At 42.9% G+C, this 17,900-nt stretch overlaps 3 protein-coding genes across 7 annotated transcripts; all 3 read left to right on the forward strand.

The window, feature by feature from the left end:
- The first annotated feature begins 4,271 nt into the window (after positions 1-4,271).
- LOC130518806 (ATPase inhibitor A, mitochondrial-like) lies at positions 4,272-5,353 on the forward strand. The gene is made up of 3 exons (XM_057021709.1): positions 4,272-4,453; positions 4,874-4,986; positions 5,063-5,353. Exons 1-3 carry the CDS (start codon positions 4,382-4,384, stop codon positions 5,202-5,204), a joined length of 327 nt encoding a protein of 108 aa, XP_056877689.1. The 5' UTR covers positions 4,272-4,381; the 3' UTR covers positions 5,205-5,353.
- A 264-nt stretch (positions 5,354-5,617) lies between these two features.
- Positions 5,618-12,249, forward strand: LOC130518789 (heterogeneous nuclear ribonucleoprotein R). Of its 5 annotated transcripts, none has more exons than XM_057021683.1 (15): positions 5,618-5,984; positions 6,508-6,662; positions 6,732-6,850; positions 6,942-7,049; positions 7,161-7,274; positions 7,356-7,532; positions 7,640-7,775; positions 7,875-8,080; positions 8,154-8,303; positions 8,416-8,537; positions 8,620-9,158; positions 10,862-10,973; positions 11,718-11,781; positions 11,914-12,018; positions 12,127-12,249. In XM_057021683.1, the coding sequence occupies exons 2-12, from the start codon at positions 6,512-6,514 to the stop codon at positions 10,894-10,896; spliced, it is 1,857 nt and encodes a 618-aa protein (XP_056877663.1). In that variant the 5' UTR covers positions 5,618-5,984; positions 6,508-6,511; the 3' UTR covers positions 10,897-10,973; positions 11,718-11,781; positions 11,914-12,018; positions 12,127-12,249. The 5 variants fall into 5 exon arrangements, with proteins under 5 accessions (XP_056877663.1, XP_056877662.1, XP_056877661.1 ...); XM_057021682.1 differs by having other exon boundaries at positions 10,862-10,922; XM_057021681.1 differs by having other exon boundaries at positions 10,862-10,922; positions 11,721-11,781.
- A 1,310-nt stretch (positions 12,250-13,559) lies between these two features.
- Positions 13,560-16,311, forward strand: dnajc8 (DnaJ (Hsp40) homolog, subfamily C, member 8). Its single transcript, XM_057021701.1, has 9 exons — positions 13,560-13,828; positions 14,277-14,378; positions 14,565-14,621; positions 14,760-14,826; positions 14,914-15,008; positions 15,115-15,186; positions 15,277-15,368; positions 15,487-15,562; positions 15,706-16,311. The coding sequence occupies exons 1-9, from the start codon at positions 13,760-13,762 to the stop codon at positions 15,826-15,828; spliced, it is 753 nt and encodes a 250-aa protein (XP_056877681.1). The 5' UTR covers positions 13,560-13,759; the 3' UTR covers positions 15,829-16,311.
- Positions 16,312-17,900: the final 1,589 nt, after the last annotated feature.

A 17,900-nucleotide genomic window follows, 5' to 3' on the forward strand; every position in this document is an offset into this window, starting at 1 on the left:
GGTGGGGGGGACACCCTGGACAAAGCCAGAACTCATGTTCACACCTCAGGAAAGTTCACCATGTCCCTGGGCTGGGGGAGGAACCTGGAGTATCTGGAACAAAAACCCAGGCAAGCATGGGGAGAACGTGTTGACACTCCTCCTCTGGGTGTCTGGGGAGAGCTGAGGTCTGTCCCAGCAGTCACCTGATCTACAGCCACCCTGGACCATGAATGGTGTGTGTCTGTCACAGGACACACACCATTCACTCACACACTCTCAGCAAGTTTCCTTTATTCCAGATGTGCTTGTTTTTGACTGTGGGAGGAAACCAGTGCACCAGGAGAAAGGTCACGCAGGCAGGGGGGCTACATGCAAACCAGAGTCTCACCCCTCCCAAACCTCACCGTTTCATCATGTACAGGAATACAGGAATATCTGAAAGACGGAAAAGTCAATTGCAAGAAAATTGTTGTAGTTATTATTAAACTGAAGAACCTCTGTCCTGCTGAGGTTTAGTGGTGCTTTTTCAGCCGTTTCTATTTCTAAAGTTTGGAGTGGAACAGTGCCAAAGAACTAAACAATAAGAGAAGGGTAATAACTGGTTCTTTTCTGTTAAAATAGTTTCTTGAATGCCGAAGCACATTGGGAGAAATCAGAGCCGGGAGCCCACTCACAACTGATGAGGACAGTGATGTCATAACTGCACACTCACCTGCCGTGAGCACTAACCTTTGCCAACTGATTGGCTCGGACAAAGAATCCCCATGTTGTGCCTCCCTCTGCTCTGCTTTAAATGACAAATCACTGCAGATATGGTGGATTACAGCAGCATTTCTGCATCATAGCAGCAGTCTCTTGAAGGTGATTTCCTGGCAGGTATTACCACTTACTTTCAGACCGTATGTTATCCACAGGGGTTGACTGGGCTGGGGGAGGCTAATGACCGGCTTCAGTACTGATGAAATGGCCATCACGTTGAAAAGTATGTGATAATTTTGCACAATGAATAATATGGTCAGAAGTGAGCGACGGCGCTAAATTCCCCGCTGCAAATGACTGCTGATTTATGCGGAGAAGATAATGGAATCAGACTTTTGTTTGCTCAACTCTTATTTGCTTGACTAAAAGCCTCTAGACTAAAGTCTCCAATAGTTTATTGAAATCTGCATTCCTCTATGAAAGTTCCCTTGTTCCAGTACAAAGTGGGTTCTACATAATGGCGGCGCAGAGCCTGGACCGACAAAATGTAGTTTAGAATCAGAAACTATTGATTTTTGGTGCAACCCTGAGAGCACCCACACAACTGATGAAGACAACAAGTTGCCTGTCACACACTGTTTGTGCTAAAATCCTCAACAAATGGCTCGGTGGCATTCCCGGGAGCACAGCAGCATCTCTTCATCTTCAGACGTGAGCTATTTAATGCAAAACATTGAATGCACTGGTAGAAGTAGTCACAATATTTGTTATGAAATGAAAAATGTTGCTTTATTTAAAACCAAGAATGCCTTTTTCGATTTATTGATTTTTTGGAATAATAATGTAAACATGTTCCATAGATTTAACAATATAACTGTAATAAGCATCCCCACATGCAAAGCTTATGAAAACGAATTGGTCATACTGAGGCTTTGTACCATGTCTTCTGCTGTGCATGACCTTACTTTGTCTTTGCTCAGGTTAATGCTGTTGCCTGGATACTATTTCCAATAGCAACACTTGAGCCAGCGAGGTGAGCAGCTCTGAAAGGATACAGATAACTGGCTGCTCCATATCTTGCAGACCGGAAGTCCATGAAAGTGCACAATGCTCAGACATGCATAAATATACAGAAAAATAGTCTATAAAGTTACAGGAAATTCTAGTGCAATCCGTCGTGGAATAAATGGTCAGTTTAAATGTGTATAGATGCACTTTCATGCACCACTATGGTATTTTTCCCCTCTATCTTTAAGGACTTGGCACCTCTGGCGCTCTTGCATTTTTAAAATCACAGCAGAGTGCAGCAGAATCATTTACCCTGGTGGAATATTGATGAATGCAATTCAGGGTTAATGCGCTGCAATAGTTCACGTTCCAATCTGTAAATTAGCCGTCGCTGCAAACGAGGTACGAACGGCACTGACCGTCCTTTGCACAGGGAATAGGATTTGTCTTTAGACGGTTGTTATTCGGCGGATGTCTTTGTGCAACACAGCCGAATGAGAGCACACTGCCACCATTTGTTGCAACGGCGCCACTGCGTCAGTTACGCGTCTGCTGAAGCGCTGTCAAAAATCCTGTCAAACTGGTCTCATCGGAGGCATAAAAAATAAGAACCTTTCTGCGCGTCCTCTTGCACAAGTGTCGCTTCCAGCTGTGCATCACTCAAGTGAAGCTTTTATATCGTGTGATTTATTTCCTTTGCCTTTTTATGTACCGAGGATTTGAGAGTTATAAAACCCTTTGGTGCAATAAGTTTTCCTGTGTATCTTTTTAGAAGAACTAACAGATCATCCCTGTTTGTTTTTTTACTTGACCCTCAGGAGCAATAAAGTACGTCATTGCAGGAGCACCACGCCTACGCCAGTTCATTGACCATCAGCCTCTCTGGATGAAAAGGGAGTTTCATGGACGGTGAGCTCATTCTGCACTGTGCTCTGATAAGTTGGTCTTTCTGGAGGAAGAGGGGACGTTCTTCATCAATGGGACTGTAATATGGTGACTCATCTGCACTTAACACCCACTGCTAAGCTGTCCTTTGTGCTGCTGAGTGTGTCTCATCGAACATCTGACTGTGGCAAAGCAGAACCATCACATTAAGCTTGACAGTGGTTAGAAAATATGAGCAGGAAGTTTAGAGCATGCAGCTTTTAAACAGAACACCTAAAATCTCTATTATTATAGAGGGAGAGAATGTTTAGTGTTGCCAAACACGTGTAGCAATCTGTTTCAGGCAGGATTTCTGCACATTTTGATACCAATTTAAGAGGTGGTTGAGTCACCCCCCTGTGGATCCATGTTGTCACACACGATGTATTAAAGCGTGGTATAAAATAGCTCCTTAGCTCCTGGGAAATATTCATAATGAGTTGGAATGAAAGTTGATATGTCCTGTTAGGATTAGTCATTCACTGAAAAGTTATTATCTACACTTAGAAAAGAAGAGCAGGACCAATGAAAGCAACACAGTAAATGATGAGTGCTGGTCAGGTTGGCGAGGCCAGAGACCCAGGTGAGATCCATGTTTAGTGGATCGTGTGGAGATATCCAGTGGCAGAATAATTAAGAGACCATTTGGGGTCATGTAAACAAGCTGTATACAAGAGCATTATGAAAAATAAATGTTTTAGGCATGGCTTTGCTTCTTAGATCCAAGCTGGGAGCTGCTTCTGCTGAAAAGGAGCATTTAGCAGAAGGATCTGCCTCCTATGATCCACAGTGGCGTGGGCTGCAAGCAAACCAATTTCAATGGGGTTATAGTGAAATTAATAATGCAGGAGAGAGTGATGCCTGCTTAAACAATGGTCAGTTGATGAAACCACAGACCATATTCTAAATGCAGCAAATCTGAGCATACTGGAGAAAAGAAACTTTTAATAGGGGAGGCATGCACATCAGGGAGTGAAATGAAACAGACAAAAATTTTCATAACATAAAGGTGTAACATTAGCAACATCTTTCAGCAAATGAGAGGAAGTACTCCTAATTAAAAGTAAAGGACCCAAATGCGGAAGGAAATATAAAAGTGTGGCATATTCCACATATCAGCTATATATTTTTTTTTAAAGTATATAGAAGAAAAAATAGAACAGAAAAGCAATACTTGCTGTTAATTATCCTGCACATAAAGGTTATACAATTATGGACAAATGTGAGCAGAAACTAAATGCTCAGCACAACAATTTAAAATGGAGAGAGGTATATTTTAAATAAAAGGTGGATCAAAACCGTTAGGGTATCAGTACTGGAATTTAAAGTAGACGCGTTTTGTAGAAAGGATTTTAAGTTAATGGACTGTCATGTTTTTCCTGTACAGAAGATGGCGGTAAGGCGCAAATCATACGTCGTTTGCGCTCAATTAATCACAGAAAAGAAGCCTGAACCAAACCAAAAAGAACACTGGTACGCCTCCCCGTTGCCTTCGCAAAATCTAAATATACGCTAATCTATATATATCTATATAACCTATATATACTCTTTTTTCAACTACATCTACCGAGTCCCACTCCAGTGTGGTAGGTGGCGGTAATGCGCATCTAAGGTAAATGCAACCAAAACGAGTATAGAGGAAGAAGAAGAAGTAGGATTTCTCTGCGCATGCGCAGCTCCATACGTTCCCTCCAGTTTCCGCATTTGAAGTCAGAGCCGTGCAGCTGTTTTCTATCTGTCCTGTTCGAAAAGTTTTGAGTTCTCGACAATGTCAAGACTTCTTTTGGGAACAAATATTCGAAGATGCGTGACATCACAGATTAGAATGTTTTCTGACCAGGTAAATTAGCGTGACTTTGTTGCAGATTATGTTTGTAACGCTCCTGTGAGCTTTATCAAATAAGAGGCTAACATGAGCTCGTTTTTAGCTTTCCGTCTGCATGTTTAATGTTATCTGTTATAATATTAACGGGTCAATACGTATAGATTTTGCCAACTAACGTAATGCATGGTATAGCTGCTTATTAAACCACTTAATGGCATTACTAAATTAACGTTTTGCGTTTCGCCACTAAAGCGTTGTTTAAGTGTTAATTTGCAGGTTAAAAAAAACCATTTGCTTATATTACCCGTTTTGAATTGCAAAGGTAAACATTGCTTGGAATAGCGTCCAAACAAAACGCGTAAAAAACTATCTGTGGTGACATAAGAATGCGCTTTGTGTGTGCATTTTGATGTATAAATTGTGTGCTTGTTTTAGCTTGGGGAGTTGGGCAAGGGAGCAGGGAAAGGTGGTGGAGGTGGAGGCTCCCTTAGGGAAGCAGGGGGTGCGTTTGGAAGACGAGCAGCTGCAGAGGAGGAGCGATACTTCAGGTGGGACTCATTAAAATGTGATGTGATATGTTGCTATTGCACACTATGCTCAGTTCTTTTACTTATTTTCCTGCAGGCAGAGGGAAAGGGAGCAGCTGGAGATGCTCAGGAACCACCATGAGGAAGAAATTGAGCACCACAGGAAAGAGATTGAACGCTTACAGAAGGAGATCGACCGCCACAAGGGCAAAATCAGAAAGTTGAAGCATGATGACTGAAGCTTGTTGCCAATGTTTCAAAGCGCCCACCCTTATTTTTCCCAAGTCAATGATTACCAGCTATTGATCGACTTTACTGCAGGTCAGAGCAGGACCATAAGAGGCCTACTGATAAAAACCTTAAAATAAAGTGCTTTCTATTTGGAAAATGCATGTCACTCATTGACTAACACTTATGCAGTGATCTGTGTTTTGTGTCTATATTGGATCATTCTATATTCAGAAATGGTAACGCTGAAGCAAAAGAATGCTCTCTGAATCCCTCTTGGATTAAGAGAAATGGCAAGTAGTTTGGATTAGTTTATTTTTGCTGGTGGCAATATTTTTTGCTAATATATTCAAATTGACACGGTTTTGAAATGTTCATCTTAAACGAGGCCAGACCCCACTGAGGCAACAGTACTAATGGACTGGGAGACTGACAGTCACAGCTTTTTCTGGATTTGTGTAATTGCGTGACTGCAAATTCACCTTCCAACATTGTTTTTATAGAAATTGTAAAGGCACGAACAAGTTGGCCCCCCATAACTACAACAATAAAGAGGGCGACCAGCCATCGCGAATAATCCTTTTCCCTTTTTTTCTTTGAGCAAATCTCGCGATGTTTGCGCAGCGGTGGCGTTGTTCTGCCGAGCCGACGACGAGACCGCGGCTGTCTGGAAATTTGTCTCGTGTGTTGGGAGTAAACTTGTTCTCCCTATTTAACATTTATTCGTTCTCCGGACAGGTTAATTGTGCATTTTTTAATACGCGTGACACTTAGGGCCCAGAATCAGTCTGGTAAGTCATGCTAAATATTTGCACGTTGCACGGAACGTGTGTCAGAAGGGGTCTACACGGCTAGGCCTTCGCTTTACTCGTAAGATAACCTGCTGCGATCATCGTCGTCTTTGGCAACAATGGCTGAAATAAACGTAGTTTCATGTTCTCTGGAAACCGAAAAGTGTCTGTGATTAAAGAAAACCGTCCCAGTTAGAATGTAGCTGCATGTAATTCAGTATATCTTGAAAGCTAGCAAGCAGCATGTAAAGGGGGCGGGACGGTGGATGTCACTGGATGCTTTGAAAGGACGCCTTATGTCGCTTTACTGTCAAGCTTTATTTTCCTAAGATGCAGTTTTGATCCTCGCAAATTCGCTCAAAGCTGCTGCTGCCCATCATATCTTCAATATCGTAAGGAGGAACATCTCCAGTTTAGTCTACGCGGGTTAGACAGGTCACCAGAATAACAAAGAATTACTTCTGCTAAAATGAAGTGATATTGTTGCCATCCATAATCTAAGTTTTCTGGCTGTGTTTGACAGGAGAATGGCGGAGGTGAACGGTAGTTCGGCCCCGGCGAAGGAGGAAGAGGAGCCCATGGACGTTTCAGCAGCTCACACAGAGAACTACCAGACGCTCGTTGATGCTGGGCTGCCCCAGAAAGTCGCAGAAAGTCTCGACAACATTTTCCAGACAGGTTGGTTGGTCCAAGAGCTGCAAATTACTCAAAAGCCCCGGTGCAGTGGCACATGTTTTGTCTCTGTAGGCCTGGTGGAATACGCCGACCTAGACGAAAGGGCCATCGATGCACTCCGGGAGTTCAATGAGGAGGGGGCACTGACGGTGCTGCAGCAGTTCAAAGAGAGCGACCTGTCCCATGTGCAGGTAGCCCTAAGTTAGGGACGAGCTGTGCGCTCGCTGTATTCTCGCAGACGTCCTATGTCTTCGGTTGCTGGATGCTTGTTATTTTACGCAGAACAAAAGCGCGTTTCTCTGTGGAGTCATGAAGACTTATAGACAGCGGGAAAAGCAAGGCAGCAAGGTGCAGGAGTCCAACAAGGGCCCAGACGAGGCAAAAATAAAGGTAACAGGCCGGGAATGAAGATGTTAATATAGTTTGGGATGGCTGTCCAGAGTAAATGGTCGTGCCTCGTGTGCAGCTTTCGGTGGCGTTTTCATGTGAACTCTGTTTCAGGCTCTGTTGGAGCGGACGGGCTACACCCTGGATGTCACTACGGGCCAGAGAAAGTATGGAGGCCCACCTCCTGACAATGTGTTCACAGGAACACACCCAGGAATCGGAACCGAGGTGCACAGATATTTGCCACTGTTTTGTTTTATTCAACTAAACCGTTTTGCTCGGAGATTTACGGGCTCTCTTCCCCGTCAGGTGTTTGTTGGAAAAATCCCACGGGATTTGTATGAAGACGAGCTGGTGCCGCTCTTTGAGTCAGCTGGAGCCATCTGGGACCTCCGGTTAATGATGGACCCCCTCTCCGGTCAGAACCGAGGCTATGCCTTCATCACATATTGCAATAAGGACGACGCCCAAAAGGCAGTGAAGCTTGTAAGTGGCCGCTAAGGCTGTCGTAAGAAACAGCAATGAAATCCGAAAGTTGTCTTATTTTAAAGAGGATCCTAATTACAGTGTAAAACAAATGTTGGCTCTTTCAGTGTGATAACCACGAAATCCGCCCTGGCAAGTACTTGGGTGTTTGCATATCTGTAGCAAACAACCGCCTGTTTGTTGGTTCCATCCCAAAGAACAAGACAAGAGAAAGCATATTGGAAGACTTTGGGAAAGTTACAGGTCATTTTTCAACGCACTTTTAGAATTCTGGTGCCATCGAACTATTAAAGCGAATCATTCCACCTGATGGATTGTTGTTGTTGTTGTTTTTCCCAATAGAGGGTCTGCAAGAGGTGATATTGTATCAACAGCCAGACGACAAGAAGAAAAACCGCGGATTCTGTTTTCTTGAGTACGAAGACCACAAGTCCGCGGCACAGGCTCGCCGCCGCCTAATGAGTGGCAAGGTCAAGGTTTGGGGGAACCCAGTCACCGTGGAGTGGGCTGACCCCGTGGCTGAGCCTGACCCTGAGGTCATGGCCAAGGTGAGCAAGGCTGTTCTTCTTCTTTGGTGTTTTCCCCACCAGAGGATGATGAATCTCAACCTTTCCTTTGTAGGTGAAAGTGCTCTTTGTTAGGAATTTAGCGACAGCGGTGACCGAGGAGCTTCTCGAAAAGACCTTCGCTCAGTTTGGAAAGCTAGAGCGGGTCAAGAAACTGAAAGATTATGCTTTTGTTCACTTTGAAGAAAGGGATGCTGCTGTGAGGGTGGGTAGCTTTTGTTCTTTGATCTTTCTCTTTCCAGCGTTGTGGGGGGGGGGGCGGGGTTGAGGTGGTTCTCTGCATATGCATGTTGTATCGTTTCTGCTCGTTTCGCCAGGCAATGGACGAGATGAACGGGAAAGAGGTGGGAGGGGAGGAGATTGAGATCGTCTTGGCGAAACCCCCGGACAAGAAGAGGAAAGAGCGCCAAGCAGCTCGTCAGACCACCAGGAATTCAGGGTGGGCAGGCGCAGACGTGTGATTGGTCGACTCTCCCCAGGTGAAGAATCCTCTGACTTCAACACTGTCCTACTCTTTGCAGGTATGACGATTACTACTATTATCCACCTCCACGTATGCCCCCACCAGGCCGAGGCAGAGGTCGTGGTGGTCGAGGGGGCTACGCTTATCCGCCAGACTATTATGGATATGAAGATTACTATGACGACTACTATGGTTACGACTATCACGATTACCGTGGAGGATACGAAGACCCTTATTATGGTTATGATGATGTGTACAGCATGAGGAGCCGTGGTTCTCGTCCCAGCAGGGGGGGACCTCCTCCCCCCAGAGCCCGTGGAGCTCCTCCACCACGTGGCCGTGGTGGCTATGCCCAAAGAGGTTTGCCCCTCGGCGGTCCGAGGGGTGGTCGAGGAGGGCGGGGCATCCCTTTCCAACCACAGAGGGGCCGCGGTCCTCGCGGGATAAAGGGCAACCGCGGAGGTAACGTCGGCGGGAAAAGGAAGGCTGACGTGTTCAACCAGCCTGACTCCAAGCGCCGCCAGACCAACAACCAACAGAACTGGGGGTCCCAGCCCATCGCCCAGCAGCCTCTGCAGCAAGGGGCCGACTATTCTGGTAACTATGGTTACAGTAATGACAACATGGAGTTTTCACAGGATTCTTATGGGCAGCAGTGGAAGTAGACGCACCAAAAGGTATTTGGCAGAGTGACAGCAAAAAGAGAACAAACCATAAAAAAAGAATCAAAGCAGGAGATTGGCCACAGTTTTTTTGATCGCCTTTTTATTCTTCGTCCTTCATGATTTATCAGTATATATGTCAGGAAAAAGTGGACAGACCCCAGAATTGGCTCGGCATGATTGGCTGGAAAGCCTTTTTGGCTGAAGAAGTGAACGTAACCTTACTCCTTCGGTTACATTGGGACACGTGTATCCAAAAATCACACACACAATGGTTTTATTGTAACGTTACAGGTTCTTTTAAAATCATCAACGAACATCTACACAGTGGACATTTATACGCTAAAATCTATAAGACATTAAAGAATATTGATATTTGCCTTGCAGGAGGTTTTTGTCCATGCCCTCACCCCCTTTCTTGTACTCCTTTATTTGTGGTTTCTCATAGTTGCTTAGGGACATGCTTGTAAATAAATGCATATGGCTAGAGCTTCATATTTCATATTTTGCATTGGTGGAGAAAAGAATCCACAAAAAAGGAAGTTTTGTAATGTTACAATTGTATGCCTAGCGTTTCTAGAGTTAGACGAATTGTGTTTTTCTTTTTTAAAACTGATACCATAACTTCCCGTGTTTTCTTTGAACTTGCCCAATAGTATTTGGTTTGGCTTACCTTAAGAGCCATAGCAATTTGTTATTTGATGTTCTTTGTATTTATAACTTTTACGTTTGTTCAGTTTCAATAAAACTCAGCTGAGCATCAGTCAATTGTCAGATACTCAAATTCAGTGTTGTCATTCAGTATTTGATTTTCTCATTTGGAAATCAGTTCCTTTTGTCTCAACGCATAAAATGATGAGACGAGAATTTGAAGTGTTAAGATGAAATTCACTTTTTGGATCTTTCAGTGCATGTGGCATCAGACTGCATTCATTTCCTTCATACGAAATTTATACCGCTCAGTATCAAGATGACAACTTCAGCTCAACAACTGTTAATGAAGCAAACCGTACTTCTTTTTTTTTTTTTTTTGACATCTTGCTACTACTATAAATTGCTATAGTTATGTTATTTCTTTACGGCATCTATTTGTTTTGTGATCTGCACAAGATTTTATTACATCTCACAGCTTGTCATGGCTGGGCAATATCAGAGATACGCTCACCAGAATTGTGATACTTGGTTTTACTGCTCAGTCCTTGCATTATTAAGACTTAATAGATGTGATTTTTTAGGACTATTTTGCCCAGCCCTAGTGTATCCACTAAGACAGGCTGATGTCAGTTAAAGCGTATACAGTGGTCATCTGTTCACACAAGACGATCTGTCGTTTGTATGTCTGCTGGTATGGCCTCCTCGATGCCCTCCCCACAGCTAAGACGGAGCAAGTTTTAAATGAATTTATACGCTTGCACGTCACATGTTCAATTATTATATCTCCGCAATCTGCACACAGTCAGTCTCTTTCTCTCCTTTTGAAGATGCAGGTGACCTGATCATCCGGAGAGTAAAAGTGAAATGTGTGTTGTAAAAAGTCAGATTGTTAGGTATTATGTTGTTACCAGCTGCTTTTTTTGGAGTCATGATATCATTATATTTTGTTTCATGGTGTCTGTCCTCTTATTCCAACCTGCCTAGGTGGAGAAGCATTGAGAGCGGCACCCCTAGAATGAAGAACTCACCTGAACGGTACTCCAGGGTGAGCTAGCCTTGTACAGAGTACTGTCTCCTCTCCTGTAGCAAATCATTGGTACTCTTGCAACTCTACTTGCTACTCTAGCAGTAATCATATTACTTGTTCTTTTGATTCCTTTTTTTATATACAGTGAGGATTTTTCAGCTTTTTTTCCCAGCCTAAGATCAACACAGTGGCAGTTGAACAGAGCCTTAAAAAAATAATTTGGCGTTTAAATTCTGCTAAGTTGTGAATACACTGAGTTACTTTTAAATTAGATTTTTTTTAAAAATCATGCACGGTTTAGTTTAAGATGTGATGAAACAGCCAGAAGTCAAACAAAGACTTGAGTAAACTCAGATCATCTCATCTGTCCATATTGGCATTCTTTAAATGGACGTAAGTGAACTGGTCCCCACTGGCCGCCAGAGGGAGCTGTTGATAACGACTGCGCGCTTACTGATCCTTTGTTCCTTCATTACTTGTCTGGGATTTAAACCCTTTCAGCAGTAAGCACACGTTAATTAAGAAATGTGTTCATGTGTATCTAAAAAAAAAAAGCAGTGGCGATATTTAAGGTATAGGCAAATTCGATTGATGTCGAAACAATGGACAATCACAACTGGTGTATGTACCCTTCATTGCCACAGGATGGCAGTATTTGTATCTTACAGGTAAGAGTCTCAACAAAGGAGCATAATTAAATGGCAGAAAACCACCTCCAACACTTTGACACACAAAATGATTCAGTTTTGTACACCTTTGATTGTCTCCGGTTTAAAAACCTTACATCTACGTTCATATTTGACTTCTTTTCAGCAGGCATTATAGAAGCTTCCCCCATCCATGTGAATGAGTTCTCACTCATGGAAGGGACACAATGGTAAGATTGCTATTTTGATTTTTTGTCTTTATGTAGTTGTAAGCTAAGTGGATATATAATTCTTTTTCTGACAGAAAAGCGTTATGTGGCCCTTAAATGTTGACATGCTCATGTTATTCATCCTTTTTCTAGTTCTGATCCCGACCCACAGTCTTCATGGCCCCTAAACTGAAGTACCCACAGAACCATCCCCTTGAGGATCAGTTCATTTGGGACGGGTGGAAGCTGAAGACATAGGTGAGAATGAGCAGTGGTTTACTACAGCTTTACCTAAATTATCAATATGTTTGCATTAATTTAATCATAAATTTACATCATATTCTTTTTTTTCCTTATTCACTGCAGGAACAAGGACAAGTTTGATGGACAGAATCCATAGCTGCATTAAAGTGTTGTTTTTCCTTCTAGTGGAGCTAAAGATGTAAATTAAAAAGATCAGTTTTATTGTTAAATACATTCTGCTTTTAAAGTAAATGTGTCTGTTTGTTTAATTTAAGTACTCATTTTAGCACTCATTTTTAGTTATTTTCCGCAAACCGAAACATAACAGTTTTACAAACATCAGTGGCTTTAAAATATACTGTATGTATATAGAGAGAGAATTATGAAAGTTGTCTTTCATAAATAAAAATGAGTAACTATTTCCAGTTACAGTGACACTAAAGAAAATGTGAGACAAGTGACTAGGGGAGTTTTCTTTTACTTTATAGCTCATTCTGTCTTTACTGATTTACTTCTCATCAATACAAAAAGAGCAATATTGTCGGGGATCTGTAACGTAGAGCGGAACCATCGTGTAGAAGCAACATTTTCACATCGGAATGCTTTTGTGGCCGATCAACAAGACCCGCCCCCCTGGTCAATAGCGTCTGAAGTCATGTTGAGTTTATTTGTCCAGATAAACTAATCTGGGATAAAATGGGGCAAATAAATTGTAAAGATGCGTTTACGGTTAATGTAGCTTAAAGAGAGTTGTGTGAGATTTACGTCTGAAATCCGTGACAGCCCGAGACTAAAGCTAGAGAGGCACTAGAGACCTTGCACAGTCATGTAAGATATCCGAATTAAATCAGAGAAAAGGGCACAAATGTCATCATTTACGCGCGATATATTGGTATAAATATGATTGGGGGGGGGGGGGAACATTAACGTTTGCCTTTTACTGTTTTACGTTACTCTATTGCGCTTTATTTTGAGTATGCCAATATACAAATAAATCCATATAAATGTTAAACATTTCATATAATACTCTTTCTACATCCATACTTTATTTTACTCGTGATACATTATTCTTAGTAATGAATTATATTAGATCAGGGCAGCCAAAAAGCCAGAATTCCAATCACTTTGGAACAGTGAGGCGCTCCTGGCCCCGATGACCCGGGTCAAGGGGTTTATGGACCGAGTTATTCATCGAGGCGTCAAAGCAGCGTAGCTCTGAACAAAACAAGCAGCTCCCATTAATGTTCTGAACCTCATAAACATCCAAGTTACGCTTAGGTATATAGACAATATCCCAAGTTACGCTTAGGTATATAGACAATATCCAAAGTTACGCTTAGGTATATAGACAATATCCAAAGTTACGCTTAGGTATATAGACAATATCAAAAGTTACGTTAAAGTATATAGACAAACAGATAAATAAATATATTTTCACATATAACATAAGTTTTTTTTCTAATTTTGAAGTTTAGATTGGTATCGATATTTTTTAAGAAAGCCAACATTCGTGTCTTTTGGACGGAAGTTGGTACCTTAATTCCAAATTTTTCAAAATAATTTCGGTTTCTAGCTTGTATTAGACTAATGATTAGAGGCTTTGTCACGGTACATTAACCGGCCCATTTTGCAAATAACGTTCTCTTTAGTTTAAGTCGTTGGTGGTGTTTTAGATATGTTACCACGGCTTTAATCTCGGCTAACAACAATAGCATTGAAACGTGACGCCGAACGTCACTAATAAACTAGTACCAAAATGGCGGCCACCGGAGGAGAATCATCTCATAGTATGTCGGATGAATTATTTAAAAACTTTATTTCGGAGGTATGGTCAAAAAAGAAGAATTTGTGGATTGAAAATTGTGGTTGTGGAAACATCGACCAACGGCAACTAAAGTCTGCTTATTCTGTCGTTACTCATGAGGCCTTGTGAACATGAGCTTCAGCTAACGCTAATGAGCTAATGTTTTGTGAGTGGATTCGGCTTTATTTAGCATTTTGACCAGACTGTTAAGGTTTTAATAGCATTAGTTTTTAGGTTTGTTTTTTTTAATGCTCTAGAATGATGTTCCATAAAGCAGAAACCGTTCTGAAGACAGGTACTGGCATTTTATCCACTGGAATCCACCTTATTTATCGCGTTTCGGTATAAATGTGTCTGTAAATCCTGATTTCCTCCTAAACCCTGTGTCTAATTCAGCAGAGAACCAGAACCAGATCATTAGCATTAAAGGGAGACAGATTTGAGGGGGTGTTTTGGTTCTTGTGTTCAGGTGAAGCAGATCGAGAAGAGAGATTCGGTTCTGACGTCCAAGCAGCAGATTGACAGGCTCCTCAGACCCGGCTCGACCTACTTCAATCTCAATCCATTTGAAGTAGGTCCACTTTCCAGTATTTTCAATTATTACTACGGCATGTGTTCATTTTACAGTCATTCAGGTCGATGTTGCAGAATATTGAGATTTGAAACCCAGTCAACATAAAAAGTCTTTTTCCATGTGTGTTTGTGAGTGTCATGAATGTTGTTGAAGAACCTCAATAATCACGTAAATATTTTTAAGGTTCTTCAAATTGATCCCGATGCAACAGATGACGAATTAAAGAAACGATTTCGGGCGGTAAGCATAAAGAGGAAAATCAGGGGCTCTTTGATCTAAAGCAATATGTCTGAATATATGTCTCATTTGTGGTATACCGAGTGTTTTCTGCTGCTTTGTGTATAATCATTATTGATATTTGGTGTTTTTATCTTGCAGTTGTCCATTTTGGTCCATCCAGATAAAAATCAGGATGATCCAGACAGATCACAGAAAGCATTTGAGGGTAACATGTTTTTAGTTTTATGCAGTCAGTTTCAGGGCAAGCCAGCAAATATTCCCAATAATACCTAAAAACTTTACTATTGTCTAGCTGTGGACAAGGCCTACAAACTGCTCCTCGATCCAGAACAGAAAAAGCGAATCGTAGATGTAATCCACGCAGGAAAAGAGTATGTGGAGCATATGGTATGCATACCCATACTCTTCCAGTCTCTCCATGTGATGTGTATCTTAGATCATATGTATCTTAGATCCGTGAATCTTCTAATTCTTTAAAACGTTCTTTTGACAGGTTAAGGAGAAAAAAAAACAGTTAAAGAAAGAAGGTAAACCGCTGGACATGGAGGAGGATGACCCCGAAGTAGTAGGTTTCTAAAGTTTAAGGGCATTCAGGAGCAATCTAAATGAATATATTGGTTATACATGAATGTAAATATACAATTTTCACTTCCAGTTCGGGCAGGCGGTGTATAAACAGACAATGAAGCTGTTCGCAGAGCTGGAAATCAAGAGGAAAGAAAGGGAGGCAAAGGATATGCACGAACGGTAAATTATTATATTAATCTATTAATCACCTTCCCTGCTGCCTAATCTTTTACAAAATGAAATTATTGTGTGTTTAAGCTCAATCTCACGCTATCGTTGGTTTTTGACGTTTTTCCAGAAAAAGGGCAAGAGAGGAAGAGATCGAGGCAGCAGAGAAAGCAAAGCGGGACAGAGAATGGCAGAAGAACTTTGAGGTGTGTTCCACAAGTCACTTAGCAACTATGAAGAATGAAATACACCAACACCTGGTTATTTCACCTGTTTATACACAATAGAAATGGATAAATGCTGGTGTTTGCATGACCTTAAGCGTGTGTGTTTCCTATCCCATGTAAAGGAGTCACGGGATGGACGCGTGGACAGTTGGAGGTCTTTCCAGGCTCAAGGAAAGAAGAGCAAGGAGAAAAAGAACAGGTCTTTTCTGAAGCCCCCCAAAGTAAAGATGGAGCAGAGGGATTGATGCTCTGCACTGGGACTTTTCACTTTGCCGTCATTACACACGTTCTGTGTATGCTCCTCCGATGGTCTGCTGGACGTGTGCAGACTTCTCATCCTGGCAGACCTGTTTTTTTTACTCTTTTTTTTTTTTCTACACATCTGTCCGCAGATCCACGTACGGCTCCTTGAAGACAAACAAACCTGTACCTGCTCAGAAATGTCTGATTTCTTTTGTTGTTTTTCTTTCCATCATAATAAAATAACATTTTGACTAAACCAGCCTGAACTACTGGACGTTGTTGCAGCTGAGTGTCGAACTTTCATGATAGAAATGGAATTATTTTAAGTTCGGAGGCTAAAACAATGCGGAAGTCTGTCAAATCACAGCACAACAGGAAAATATCACTGTTCCACCTTTGGAAATGGAAAGTTTGGTCATGGCTGTCTGAAACTCCCATCCAAGTCCTGCATGTCTTCTGTGTACATTAAATACTGTGAATAATGACACCTGATTGCTGTATACATTCTTTGCTTTTTACATTTCAAAGTATTCACACAGCTAAAGAATGAACAAATGTATTTGAAAGATTTTCACATGTAACTGTTCAGCACAAAGTTCGGTACGATGTCCACGGCGCCGTCCAGGCTTCAAAACCTCGTGCCTCGATGTGCCCGACTGTCCTTGGCATCACGTCTCACATGACTTTACACTGGTCTCCAGGAGCGGCGGCCGTTACTGCTTCCCATCAGCCCCTCCAGACTGAGACCTTGGAAGGCCCCGAAGAAGGAATCGTCCTTGGCCGGGGCAGATTTTCTGGCAGGTGTGGCCTGACACGGGTAGAAAAGACAGTAAATTTGATCACTGCCACCCACAGCTGTAAACGTGCCTCTGACTTCATGGCGGCGTACCCTGGGCAGACAGTGGTGGCTCCTGAAATGGGTCTTTCTGACCACCTTCTCTGCGTTTTTCTTGGCCAGCACAGCTTGCTGCCGTTTCCTTTAACAAGAGGCACATGGTCAAGCAGGGCAAGAGACTTTATCAACGGCCTCTAAATCAGCATGAACTACAGCACAAGCTACAGTTTTGATTCCAGCTTTACCGCTCTCTCTTCAGCTCATCCTGGTAGACTCTGAGCCACGAGTCTGGCACCTTCTGGCTGCTGCAGGGAAGACTTCTCCTCCTGCTGATGCTCCTCCTGCGGCTGAAGCTGCTCCTGCGGACCGCCCTCGCCTCCCCTCTCTTGGGTTTGGGGTTTTTTCCGGACAGGTAGCTGGTGAACTGCTTCAGGGGGCCGCCCAGCGACATGATGGAATCCATGGAAGCTCTACTGACGCGCGCGTTTAGGTGGAATCCCTGGTCCCGCACAACAAACCCGAAATGATTGTGATCTGCAAACACAGCAGGAGGCCTCTGCAGCTCACACAGTCCTGGTTCCCTCACCTGAAGACAGCGGATCCTGCGTGTCTGGATGAGAACATCAGTGCTTACCTGCTGTCTCACTGCAGCGCTGAGTCCATCCTCCACACAGTCCCAGTGCACCTGTGCTCCCCCACGATCCCTCACTGGCTGTTCTTTTGAGGGTTTAACGTTTGTGCTGCTGATGGTCAGACTGGATTAGCCGCAGACGTAAGAGTTAATCTCATTAACCGGGCTTCTCCGAGACAACATGTGCAGCTGCTTTTTATAGATTGTTTATATTTGGAGTATTGTTACGATGCAGCGTTGATTCAGAAGCACGTACGCACGCTGACTTTCTGCTGGTTGGCTCTGCTACATTTTGTAAAAATATCTGTTTTCATAGCAGAATGTGTGTTGGTGTGTGTGTGTGCGTGAAGGTTTTTGAACACGTGAGGAGGATTTTCTTCCCGACCTCTGAAAATGGCTTCATTGAGGCCTCGAAGCACCGGAGGAGCCACGTTCGAGCTCTCGTGTCATTCATTGATCTCTGGAATTGGAGCTCCTGGCAGAATAATCCCATTATGTGACAGGAAAGAATGGAACGGAGCGGGATTATTGGGGTGCCAACAGACGGAGCAACTTCCTGCCACGCCGACTCATCAGCACCTGTCGTCTGCCGCGACAGGTGCCGAGTC

This window comes from Takifugu flavidus, chromosome 21 (genome assembly GCF_003711565.1).
Source record: "Takifugu flavidus isolate HTHZ2018 chromosome 21, ASM371156v2, whole genome shotgun sequence".
NCBI lineage: Eukaryota > Metazoa > Chordata > Actinopteri > Tetraodontiformes > Tetraodontidae > Takifugu > Takifugu flavidus.